Here is a 13,134-nt window from a genome sequence, read left to right on the forward strand (position 1 = left end):
CCCTTTCCTATTCGCCTACCCAAAGGAATTGGCGGCATTATTTTCTTAGGGAAAACATACGAGGAGGTGGCTACACCTCTGTACCTTACTAACAATCCTGACTGAATCACCCACCAGGCTCCCATCTCCATCTTGCCCCGAGCGTGCAGCCGGAGCAGGCAGCAGCTCCTGCAGGGCGCGATGCGCTGCCCCTGCCTGCTGGCACAGCAAGGCTCACGGGCTCACGGGTGCCATCCCTGCTCTTCCACGGGGCGCGGAGCCCGCTGCAGCGGAATTCCCTCCGTGCCAGCCAGGCCAGGCGAGGCTGCGGCGGGGGCAGCATCCCGGGGCAGTGCCCGGGCCGATGAGCCCGGCCGGGCTGAGCTGAGAGGGGTCAGTGCCGCGGGCACACACAGCGGTGCTTTCACTTCGGGCGCGCAAATGACGCAACAACGCCCCTAAAATAACTTCGCGTCACCTTTTCCCAGTGTTTTTTATCTCTTCTGCTCGGAAACAGCCGCGGCCTGCGCGGCCCCCTCCGCTCTCCGCTCTCCGGCGGGGTCAGAGCTCCCCCTCCCGAGGCACCACGGCCTCGCTGCGCCCCGGCACCGCTCCCGCTGCCCTCGCCGGGTCTCTCTCCGGGGGACGCCAGGAAGGAAGCGGCGGGGCGCTGCCTCCTGTCCCGGCAGGGGCGCTCCGCCGCCGCCGGGCTCGCAGGCAGGTACCCGCCGCGGGAGGGCCGAGCCGCCCGGCCGGTTCCAGGCGGGGCCTGGCGGGGGGTGGCGGAGCCGGGACCCGGTGTAGCCTCCCCCGCGGGTGCTCGGCGCTGCGGGCGGGCGGAGGGAAGGCGGCGGGCGGCGCAGGGCGGCCGCACCGCATGCGCAGGAGGGCAGGTGTCGCCGGCAGCCGAGAGCCGCCGGGAGCATCGCGGCAGCTCCGCGTCCTCATGGTGCTGTGTCAGGGCGGAGAGGGCGACGCTGCTCCCGCAGCGGGCGGGCTGGAGCCGGAGGTGCCGCCGGGCCGGGAGGACGGGCCGGGTGCGGTGCAGCCGTGCCCCGCGCCCGGCGTCGAGGCGGCGAGTGCCGAGGAGCGCCGCGCTTGTGGCTGCTGCTCGGGCATGTCCTGGCCGTTCTGCTGCGAGGCACCTGGTGAGGAGGGGGAGTCCGGCAGGCGGGGCAGGGGGGCAGCTCGTCCCGGCTGGGCTGCCCGCTCTCGGGGTGACATTGCCGGGCCGCGGGGGATGAAGAAGTGGCCCGAGGGCATCGGGCCGTCCGCACGTGGCGGCGGGCGGGGAGCGGGCTCGGGCGGCTGCAGAGGGCGCCCGCCCCGCCGGCGGCTGAGCCGCCTCGCCGCTTCCGAGCCGTCTCCGGCGGCGGCGGCTCGCACCTGGTGTCCGCGGGTCACCTGCGAGCGGCTTCGGCCTCGCCCTCTTCCTCCCGCTCCTCTTGACCGGACAAGCCGGGCCTGGCGGAGGAATCAGCGGTCCGGCAGGCACGACCTGCTCCGTGCCCCTGTGCCCTGTGCCGGGCGCGGCTCGGGCCGGGTGCCCGGTGCCCCCCGCCCCTCAGCGGGCAGAGCGCCGGCACCGCTCACCCCCAGGGTAGGGCGGCTCTGTCGCCTTTGTGAGAATCTCGGGAGCGATTATTCCTCTAGAAAACAGTACTTCCTGTTTTTAAAGTTTTATAGAGTTGACAGGTTTGGGTAAATAGAGGTGCCTTGTGCCTGTGTGGACTTCTGGCACTATAAATGCGTTTGAGAGTGCGCTTTAGTTAGTCCATGTACTTGGGACTGCGACTTCCTGATAAAGCCGCAAATTGATAAAGCCACAAACGTATTGGGAAATATGGAACATGTACGTTTAAAGTGGACTTCTCTTAAAACATAAAGGCCATCTTAAAATAATTTCTGAAGTTATCTGGAGTACATTTTTTACAACGACTTCATTGAAAATGTGTTTGTCATTAAAATGACTGTAATTGGCTTTCCAGCAGAAAATAGATTTGTTGGTGAGCTGTGGAGAGGCCAGAGTCTTTCATCAGTGAAGTTCACATTAGTGTCACTTCTAAAGCAAAGCTTGGGGCAAAACACCCAGTGTTTGAAATTCTGAAAAACTTTCATTAATTAACCAGAAAGAGTACTTCGGCTTTGGATTGTCTGTCTCACAAAATTTTAGACTGAGCTGATGACTGAAGACTATGAATCACTCCTAGATCTTGTCTGCATGACCATGATTAGTTCCAATGCAGGCTGTTGTGCTCCTGGCACTTTACCTAAGTCAAAGAGAGCTTTTTATAACGTGAGGAATCTTCTGCCTTTCCTGAAGATCTGGGAGAATCATCTTCTTGCTGTCTGTCTTTCCCCTAGCCAGTACTCTTCTGCCTCTCCTGCTGTTCTTGAGATGCTTGTATATGAGGAGTGTGATTTTTTTATTGCATGCATTTTGCAAGTATAAAAACTGTTTGCAACAAAGTACAACATTAAAAACTCAATTAGAACTTACAACTAAAACAGGTCGTAGTGGGAGGCATTTACCTATGACTTAAAACAGGAGTGGAAGATTGTTTGAAAGCGTGTGGAGATGGCCAGGAAAAAACTGGAAAACTAAATCTGTAGCCACTCAAAAAGAGGACTTGGGTACCGCTTGAAATCTTTTGATTTTCAGGCTGCTACATTCTTTGAAAAAAGCAGGAGTGCTTGACTGTTTTGATGGTGTCAGGCTGGTATTTTGAGGCTTAATATTTTGTGGGGTGGGAATGTTATCTTAACGTAACTTCTCCCTAAAACTTACTTTGAAATAAGTACTCCTCAGAACTGCAGTTCTTGTTTTTGGTGGAAGAACTTGGACCATTCTGTTTTTAAAAGGAAATAAAACACTTTCTTATTGCACTAAGTACATGCTTTGGCAATTCAAGATGTTGATGGTTTAAATTCTAGTATTACAAGATTCTGAAGATTCTGTTTTTGATAGGCTTGATCTATTGGGTAGCTTACAGAAATTAGTTTCTTCTGATTTTTGTTTGTCTCTTGCAATCCAAAGTTTAATTCTGGGTATAAGATCCTTTCAGCGGATTTTGCTTTAATTTGATTGGTTTTCCATTTCAACGCTTCCTTTATTTAGGTTGGCTTCATTCTATAATAATCAGAGAAGCTATCATGCCTGAGACAGAAGTTAATAGTTCTGTTTGTGCTGTGTTCATCCCTAAGCCAGCCTGGGTTTGGATTTCCCATTTCAGTTATAAGCCAGTCTGATTCCCCTTGTTTCAATATCAGAGACTGTTAATTTTGTAGTTCTCTTATGTGACTGTGTGGATTAAGACATTACGTAGTTCATGAACATTTTTTAAATTCACTTTGTTTCGTAGTTGGTGGGTGTCCTGGTCCAGTGTTGGTAGTTTTTATAGTCAGTTTTATGCAAGAGGCTGTTGCTAAACAGAAATATTTCAAGTAGAAGCTGTAACTCTCAGCTGCAATGTGTCAGGATTCCTTGAGAAGCAAACCTTTTGCCTACTTCAGGTTGTGGTTGCTGTTGTAAAGCCTGGGTCCTAGGACTGTCAGCCTGCAGTCTCCCCTTCTAGGCAGTAAGATGCAGTTTCTCACCCTTGAGTGCTGATCTCAAGGAGGATCACAATGGTTTGTGACAAGTTTTGTTAATTAAAAAAAAAACAAAACAAAAACCTCTCAAAACCATACTTAGTTGCTAAGCAACTTGCAGCAGTACCCAGCTGATGATGTTTTAGAGAATCCGTGAGACTCACAGGCTGCCACACTAGTGTGAGATGAGACACCCTTTTATCAAAACACTGCCTCTGGGACATAGAGTTCTGGCTCCTATCTTTAGAGGGAGTCACAGAAGAAAAGGTCACTCCCAATGTTTTATGCAGGTAGAGAAAAAGAAAGAGATACTGAGGTGACATCCTACTCAAATTTTTAGATGGGCTCTATTTTCCTTGGTGTTCACCTCTAGGTTCAGTGGAAATACTGTTGCTTTTATGCAACAAAGCAATAACAAAAAAGGCTGATTTCTTTGGAGATTGCTGCTGCTGACCTCAACACAGTTCTCTGTCTCACAGTTCTCCCTATTCTTGCTTGCTTTTTTTTTTTTTTTCTTAATTAGTTTAGTGTAGAGAAAATGAGTGGAATGAGGAAGAGTATGTTGTTGAAGAGAGCCTGAGGCATTGAGGAAACTTGAATAGAAACATTAGACTTGGGAAACTTTCAGGAAGGGGAAGTCTGATAAATAAGCATAAACTAAGGTCTTCATGGAATTACGATAGATATCAGGCCTTTGATGTTCTAACATTAGTTACTTAAATTTATTCTACTTAAAAATCTGTATTTGATGCCTATTTCAAGAAAATATTTGGATTCTTACAGCAAGATAAAAACGTTATTGGTCTAGGTCAGATTTAGGGTGATTTAGCTGCAAAATAAACATGAGGTATAACAAAAATGAAGTTCTGTACATAGATTTTATATTGTGTATTTGTGAGAAAGGAAATTAAATTTTTGCTTAGGAGCCTTAGTTAACTAAGCAGCTGATTCCCAAGATCATAGTTTCAGAATCTGACCATGGACTTTGTAGCCAGTTACATTTATTGGTTCCTGGGCAGAATTGTGACTGGTCTCTATAGTAAATCACCCGTGCTAGTCTGATACCTGCAAGAAGTTAAATCTACTAACTCGTGTAGAACTGCAGTGTTTTGTATCCCAGGTGTTAGAGTTCATCCCTTACATCCTGTTTCAAAAAAAAAGAAGACCCATGATGGTCAGTGGAAAGTATTTTCATGGTAGGTTTGGTAAATACACATAATATTTGCGTTTGTTTCTTTGGTTCCCCTGTTCTCCATCACAAAAATCACTACAGATCTGTGGAGCACTGCAGTCTGCAGAGCTGCCTGATCAGAGAAGTCTTCTAATAGATCCTTATTAACTGTAGTTTATCTGTTGCAGGGGCAAAGAAGAAAAGGTGCCCAGGACTTGGTCTGTTTTATACCATGCTGTCTGCCTTCCTTTTCTCAGTGGCCTCCTTGTTTATTAAAAAAATAGAAGATATACATTCAGTGGAAGTGAGTGCATTTCGATGTGTTTTCCAAATGGCATTTGTTGTTCCTGGTTTAATATACTACAAGTAAGTGTAAAAAAAGTTTAAATTTCAAGTTATTTCTTAAAACTAGATCTAGAATTATCACTCACTTAAATATGATTGCAATGCCTTGTTATTTTAGTTTGGACTTCAGTTGCATAACTGCATTGTTTTAGATTAGTTGGTTGTTTCTTAATATGATTCAGAAAACTGAAAATCTTTGACTCCCTGAATGGCAGAGGCTTCTACTAAGATTATTTGTATCAAATGCTTTGATTTCCACAAAGGGGTGATCTTAAAAAAACAGAACGTAATTTGTAGATACTGTTGGGTTATTTTGCAAGTGAAAAATTAATCACTAGAAGAACAGGTTCTGGACTCTGAATGTGATTGGGGGTCATGATGGAAATAAAATGATCTGTGATCAGATAGTTAAGAATATTTGGGTATTAAACTCCCTTGTCTAGAAAGGTGTGTACCATACTTAAATATGTTTGGATGTTAGTCATGAAATAAACGAGATAGTGACATTAATGTGACATTTCTGTTTTTCAGAACAGGGTTTTTGGGACCAAAAGGTAAAAGAATTTTTCTTTTCTTCCGAGGATTCCTTGGCTCTACTGCAATGGTTCTTCTCTACTACGCTTACCAAGTCATGCCACTAGCTGATGCCACTGTTATAACTTTCACCAGTCCTGTTTTTACGTCATTGCTGGCATGGATCTTTCTCAAAGAGAAATACACCCTTTGGGATGTTCTGTTTACTCTCTTTGCAGTCGCTGGAGTGATTCTTATTGCCAGACCACCATTTCTGTTTGGCTCACGTGTTACAGGGATTGAAGGAAGTTACTCAGATCACGTTAAAGGAACTGTAGCAGCGATTGCAAGCACCTTTTCTGCAGCTTCAACTATTGTTATACTAAGGAAGGTGGGAAAGTCTGTGCATTATTTTGTGTCAGTTTGGTATTATGCAGTCATTGGATTAATTGGATGTGTTATAGCATTGTTTATTTTGAATGAATGGCGTTTACCACATTGTGGTAAAGATAGGGTTTTTCTAATATTAATAGGCTTGTTAGGGTTGGGGGGTCAGATATTTCTCACAAAAGCATTACAAATAGAGAAAGCTGGACCTGTATCAATAATGAGAACAATGGATGTGGTGTTTGCTTTTATTTTACAAGTTCTTTTTCTCGATCATCTGCCAACTTGGTGGACTGTGGGTGGTGCCCTTTGTGTAGTAGCCAGTAGTTCCGGAACCGTCATTCGTAAGTGGAGACACAGTGTGAAAAAAGCTAAACAGAGGGAAATCTAACGATATAGACACCAGTTCACTACACAAACAAGCAATCTTGAAAGATATATAAATACAATATTTATTTTTATTTATTTAAATATCCCATTTACCAAATTGTAGTACCAAATTATATCCAGTAAAATAAGTTGATTTTTTTTTAACCAAAATTGAAGATGTACTAGCAACTGATGAGGTATATACTTTCCTTAGTTATATTTAGGCATGCTAATATGGGCAGTAGAAAGATACTTCAAAGATATTGCTTCCTTTCAAAAGTGTACAATATTTATTTTCCTAAAGTTCCTGACCCTCCACTTAAGACTCTGTTTTTCAGAGCAGTGGAAATAAGTCTCCCAGACTTAATAATATTCTGTGCTTGATTACCACAGGGATTGCAGTACAAAAGTTAGAAGGGAATGAAGAGTTGATAATCCGTAAACAACCAGCTTTTATAGAACAGATAAAGGTTGTACTTCTATAAGCTTTCTAATTATTATTTAGCACATGCAGATGCCAAATGAAGATTTAATTTGGATTCTAAAAAAACAAAAGTGATTTAATTTTTCCAAGTAATATCAAGAGAAAATTAACTTGTGAAAATTACCTATCAGGTTTGCTTTTTAAAAAAAAAAAGCGTTTTAAGTGTTTGTACTTACTTCACAGACATAATGAAACAACCTAATCACCTTTTTTTTTTTCAAAAGTTGTTTTCCCTGTAAACATGTCTTTAGTTGCTGCAGTCTCAGATGAGAGACAACAGTTAATTCTGTACCACACATAAATTAGCCCTTTCTTCTGGTATGGACTGCTGCGCTGTAGCTGCACTTTTCTTTATTCTATGCAAAAGATTATATTTTTTAGGTATTTAATATAGGTTATATTTAATGCTTCTTATGACCCTTTTTAGATCCTTCTAAACAAAAGTTCTTTATGAGACCAAGTTTGAGTCTCCTTTGCCTTCATAAACTTAGAAGAATTTACATTAGAGCTTTTGCCTGTTTCCTAAGAATGTACAAGAGTGCAATGTAATTGCAGCTTCACAGAAAATGCAAGTTGGCCAAGGTCGTACAGAGATTCTACAGAAGAGGTTTGAGGAAAGCTTGGTGGAAGGGTGACACTATGCATACACATCACATTCAGGCATCCACACTGCATCAGGCAGTCCTAGTGGGCAACTTTAGTCCCACTTTTCATGCTGGCCCTTTTAAGTCTGTGTTTATCATTTCTCTTACACATCTTCTCACTTTTGTAGGCTTTATCTTGAATGCAACAAATACTAAAGAAAAATAGTTTTATTACTGATCTTGGTGTCCTTCACATTTCAGGAGGACTAAACATTTAGTATCAGGAAGTGGAATTTTCCCAAGTTGAAACTTTTGGGTCTTGTCTCAGTAAAGTGTAAAGACAATTTTAATTGGAATCTTTATTTGGTCCTTTGTATCTTGAGGAGGTTTTCAGTTACTTACTCAGTCTAGTGTTTTTCTAAAAGAGAATGCTGTGTTCTGTACACTTGTTAGATTTTTTTTTTTCTAAATCACTAAAGGTGGTGGACATTTCTTTTGATTTGTAGGTGTCTGGTCACATGTCTTTTCCTTTGCCAATAAGCATTGCATCCTGTCAGGGCAGATCCAGGGACTTCAATCCCAAATGCATGGAATGCAATAGTACTTTAGGGTCAGAGTATCATAATATACTGAGTCAGAAAGGGCCTGTCAGAATCATTGAGTCCCACTCCTGGTCCTGCACAGGACACCCCAAGAGTTACACCATATGCCTGAGACCATTGTCCAAACGTTCCTTGTATCAGACAGGCTTGGTGCTGTGACTGCTTCCCTGGGGACCTTGTTCCAGTCCCCAAATATCCTCTGGGTGAAGAACCTCTTCCTAATATCCAGCCTAAACCTCTCCTGACTCTGCTTCAGGGCATTTACTTGAGTTCTGTCACCGACTACAGGGAAAAGAGATCAGCACCTGCCCCTGCACTTCCCCTTATGAGGATGTTGAAGACCTCAGTGAGGTGTCCCCTCAGTCTCTTCTTCTCCAGGGTGAACAGACCAAGTGACCTTAGCAACTCCTCATAAGTCTTTCCCTGCAGACCCTTCACCATCTTCATGGCCCTCCATTAAGCTGTCTAAGAGCTTAATGTCTTTCTTACCTTATGGCACTCAAAGCTGCCCCCAGCACTCAGTGCAGCTCCAGTGCAGAGCAGAGCAGGACAATCCCTCCCTCGCCCAGCTGGCCATGCTGTGCCCGGTGTCCCCCAGGACACCTTGGCCCTCCTGGCTGCCAGGGCACTGCTGACTCTTGCTCACCTTGCCATCCACCAGGCCCCCCAGATCCCTTTCTGTGGTGCTGGTCTCCAGTCTCTCCTTCCCCAGTCTGTCTGTTGCCACACCCCAGGTGCAGAATCTGTCACTTGACCTTGTTAAACTTCTTATGTTTGGTGATTGCCCAGCTCTCCAATTTATTGAGGTATCTGCAGGGCTTCCCTGCATTTGAGGGAGTCAACAGCTCCTCCCAATTTAGTGTCATCAGCAAACCTGATATTCCTTGGAGCCCTGCATCCAAGTCATTAATGAAGATGTTGAAGAGAACTGGGCTGAACTAGAGCCCATTAGAGACTGGACACCTGATGCCACCCCATTCTCTAACTCTTTGTGCCTGACCTGTGAGCCAGTTGCTCACCCATCGTGTAACACAGTTATCCAGCTGTGTGCTGGACATTTTGTCCAGAAGGATGCTGTGACAGTATCTGCTGAAGTCCAAAAAGATTATGTGTACTGTACTGGCTTTCCTAGATTGACTGGATGGGCTACCCTTTAGTAGAAGAAAATCAGGTTTGACAATCAAGACTTGCCATTCATGAAGCTGTGCTGGCTGGGACCAATGATTGAATTGTCCTCCAGGTGTTTTTCATTACCTCACAGAAAAACCTTTTCCATGTATCTGGATATGAGGAGCTGTCTTTGTCCAAGTTTCTGTAGGTAAAACCTGCACCCTGAATCTGAATGTGTTTATGGACATGAGAAGATTCCACTTGAGTGGTAGAACCAGTTCCTGCTTACAGCTGACTGTTCTCTGCTTTTCCTGAACACTGAAGCTCAGCTACTGCTGACAAGGTCAGGAAACTGCTTTATTATCTCTTAAAAGCCTCACATAATAAAAAAAATTCCAGTTTGGCACCCTTTTTTGCTTAATACTTGAAACTGTGAACTGGGATTGCTTTTCTGCTGCTTAACCATCGCTGCCATTGAGAGCAACTTTCAGGGGAGGGAAGGAAAACAGACTGCATTTTTTACTGCTTCACTTCTTGTGTAATATGCATGTGTCTGAATTGCCACTTACAAAGGTGTGGTTCCAAAGCTGTTCAGATTGATGCAGACTTGGATTGTCAGCTAGGCCTGCTCTCTCCCCTTGGCTCAATGCTTATGTGGTTATGTGATGAGCTACCCCAGGGAGCTGATCCAGTACATGCCTGCTTAGTAAGGTTGTTGGAGGGCAAAACCGGAGTAGCCTAGACTTGATGACAGTATAAAAACATTAGGAAGTAGAATTTGGTATTGGTTTAAATTACATCATATGAATGCTGCTTTGTCAGTACAGAAGAAAAATTATGTGGAAGCTTACATTAAAAAACATCCGTGTGATTTCAATCAATCTTGTTTACACTTAGTAGAGAAGAACAGTTTACTGAAGAAAGGATTGTTTTCTAGCCCTTAACACATAAGTAAATGTAGAAAATATGCTACATGACCAGAAATCTACATCTAGGTATAGAGGTTTGTAATTTTTGTCTCAAGTTATAGCAGAAACTCTTTCACTATATTTCTTGTGCCAAAAGCCCCAGATGATTGTTTTTTTTCTTTGTTCAAACATACAGGGTTTCCTTATGGCTTCATCTGCTTATTTCCTCTTGCTGTTCTTAAACCTTGCTAAATATTTAAGTTGTTAAAATAATAATCTAAACCAGATCCTGTGTTGGAGGATTTATGTTTTGGAACATTGTTTTGATTTTGATTGATCTTTTAGGAAACTGTTTAACTGGAATGAGACTGAAGGACTTGACTAGGGCTTCTCTATCCATAAAGCATGACAAGCTAGTTTCTGTAATTGGTTTTTTTAGATGATGTTGGGAATTAAAGACATTTAAGCTTTAAGTTCTTCAACCACCTCAATTTTAAAATTTTTCATCCTCTCAAATATAGGCTAAAAACCTAAATATTAGTTGCAAGCCTTAATGAAACTACAACAGTGTGCATACCATGAAATGCTGGGGTTTTTAAATTGAAAATATTTCTTAAAATTTCTGTTGCGATTGTAAAACTTTCCTTCAAAAATTAACAGTTTGAGAATCAGAAATGAAACTGGCTGAGCCTTGATTCTTTTACATTTTTATCTTCTTTAGCTTTTTAATACAGCAAATTTCTCAGGGTCAAAAGTATTTTTCTGAGCTTTGAGTCAGAAATATATTGATGTTCGTTGTCTATAGTGTCCTGCTGTGATCTTTACTTTATAAATATGCTATTCTAATAGCAACTCCTTCCTATGTAATAGGGTGGAATATTGTTGCATTGCAATTGCTTTGTTATAATGTTAAGTTTCTGTTGAATTTCAACATACTCATTCAATGTTCTGATTTCAGTGGATTCTGAATAGAAGGAGTAATAATTATTGATTATTTTGCACAGAAACATAGGGATAAAAAGATTTAGTTGTTACTGATGCATCATAAATTTGGTTCATTTGTTCTTTACTATGCAAGACACTGTAATTGCAGGTGGTCTTCAGTGAGACTTTGTAGCCTTAATGCCTTATGTACCCAACTCTTCTTTAGAAAGCTGATGGCTTTGTACTGTCACTGTGCAGCAGCCAATTTCTTTCAGGTTCAGTTGGTTGTTTAAAGTGTGCTCTAAAAGCCCTTTAAATAAGGGCTTTTAAATAAGTCTACACTGAGAATTTGACAAGCTCATTGTGTAGACAAGGGTGATCTATATAATTAAAATGGATTTCCAGCATCTATCTAACACCAGGCATGAAATAACCTCAGCATAACAGCATTGGTGATATTACTAGTTAAATGTGTAATTTTTATTCTGAAAACAGATTCCCAGTTCCAAAAAGCGGTCCAAGATGGCGCTTCCCGGAATTAGTAATGACTAAATGGATTGTATTTCCCTTGATCATAATTTAAAAAATAATAACTACTCCCATGGTATTTTCTCTTCCTTGAGCTTTTGTTTAAGAGTTGTCTGCTGGAGGGTTTATTTCTAGGGAGGCAGCCTCTTTTGAAGTTATTTCCTTGCTAACTAGCAGTAGTTACCCAGGAAGAGTCTGATTTTTAGTTCTCTAACTTACCATGATTACCATGGCAGGCTCATCTGTGGCATCAGCCACACAAGGGTAATAAAAACATTGTCCCTGCATGGATTCAGTGTTGGCAGTGCTGACAGCAGATGTGATCACTGACCTCAGCAGGACATTGCATCTACCAGCAGAATGTTTTTGCGGTCATAACTGCCTGTATATCCAAAGAAAAGTTGTGGCTTTATGTTCCTGCAGATGCAGGTGACTTCAGGGGGGAACACACATAGAGTTCTATGGTGATAACTTATGTATATCAGAATGAGTAATTTCCTATGTTATGTGAATTACTGTTTGACAAAAAGGGGGTAAAATACCCTCAGCATTAATTAAAGGATTTTTGCTATGTCCTATATATTGTTAAATATATGTTGAATTATATGTTTTGTAGAATTTACTGGCTTTGTTATGTAGTAGTATATTTTTATAGACAATTCTTATATATTGAAATGTTAAGAATATTTTCATAAGAGATTTATATTCCTTATTGCTAATAAAAGGATTCTGAATAATTAATCTCTGGTTTTGCATTGATTAGTGGAATATAACTGAATGCATTGATTGTAAAACTTAGTGAAAGAACTGTTAATCAAACAGTCCCTGGTATACAGGAACATAGGCTTCAAATTCTGCTAAATATCGTGCTGCATCACTTTTTATGCCTTGCAACAAGCTAATGAAAAAATAAAGCTTCATCAACTTCCACACATTAATTTCTTCACTGGAAACACTGTAGCATTGACAGATCAGTAAAGTTACATTTTCCTGTGTCCAAGTGGCAGTGTTTCTGTGGATTTTTTTGTTCTGTTTTATTACTGTACATCATGATGGAAATTCAATTCTTGTCCCGCTTGTTACAAGGTGATACTTAATTCACCCTTGTGCTTCCCATTATCTAGTGTGTTAATAATTAATTTGTCACCAAAGAGGAAAAAAAATTCCTATTTGCTAAGCATTACAGAAAGATTGCCAGTTTTAATTGTCCTTACAGCAGTGCTGCTTCCTACAGTGTTGTCAGTTCTCATAAGAGCAGAAGATATCAGAAGTGAACTTCTCAAGCTTGTGCTCGAGAGCTTTGAGAGGAAGTGACAGATGTTTTTTCTGGGTGTAACTTAGAGAGGGAAAAATAGAGGAGGGACTATGAGTTACATCGTGGGGAGTTACTGGCAGCATTGGCCTCTCCATCCAGCATCCTCCTCACTTTGTATGCTCAAAAATTAACTCATTGTGGGACAACTCGTCACTGGTTGTTTCACAGGCTTTAAAGTAAAGGAAAGGCAAGGTACTTCCAAGAGATCTGATTGTGCCAGGCATAGGCAAGGGAAGGGAAGAAATTTTGCCACTTTCTCTTGGCAGTTCTCTGTGTTCTTTGGAACAGCTAATCTAATAGAAATTTAAGCTTTGAGGGAAGGGG

At 42.4% G+C, this 13,134-nt stretch overlaps 1 protein-coding gene across 1 annotated transcript; it reads left to right on the plus strand.

Annotated features, from left to right (window-relative positions):
* Positions 1–714: 714 nt before the first annotated feature.
* Positions 715–12,232, plus strand: SLC35G1 (solute carrier family 35 member G1). The gene is made up of 3 exons (XM_041461437.1): positions 715–1,127; positions 4,930–5,107; positions 5,618–12,232. Exons 1-3 carry the CDS (start codon positions 857–859, stop codon positions 6,375–6,377), a joined length of 1,209 nt encoding a protein of 402 aa, XP_041317371.1. The 5' UTR covers positions 715–856; the 3' UTR covers positions 6,378–12,232.
* The last annotated feature ends 902 nt before the right edge of the window (positions 12,233–13,134 follow it).

This window comes from Pyrgilauda ruficollis, unplaced genomic scaffold (assembly GCF_017590135.1).
Source record: "Pyrgilauda ruficollis isolate IOZ18807 unplaced genomic scaffold, ASM1759013v1 scaffold15, whole genome shotgun sequence".
Classification (NCBI taxonomy): Eukaryota; Metazoa; Chordata; class Aves; order Passeriformes; family Passeridae; genus Pyrgilauda; species Pyrgilauda ruficollis.

Excerpts from the sequence above, each read along its gene's own strand:
- SLC35G1 (XM_041461437.1), top strand. The coding sequence starts at position 857 with ATGCGCAGGAGGGCAGGTGTCGCCGGCAGCCGAGAGCCGCCGGGAGCA. Across the intron at positions 1,128-4,929 it reads GTTCTGCTGCGAGGCACCTG|GGGCAAAGAAGAAAAGGTGC; the intron begins GTGAGGAGGGGG and ends TATCTGTTGCAG. Across the intron at positions 5,108-5,617 it reads CCTGGTTTAATATACTACAA|AACAGGGTTTTTGGGACCAA; the intron begins GTAAGTGTAAAA and ends TCTGTTTTTCAG.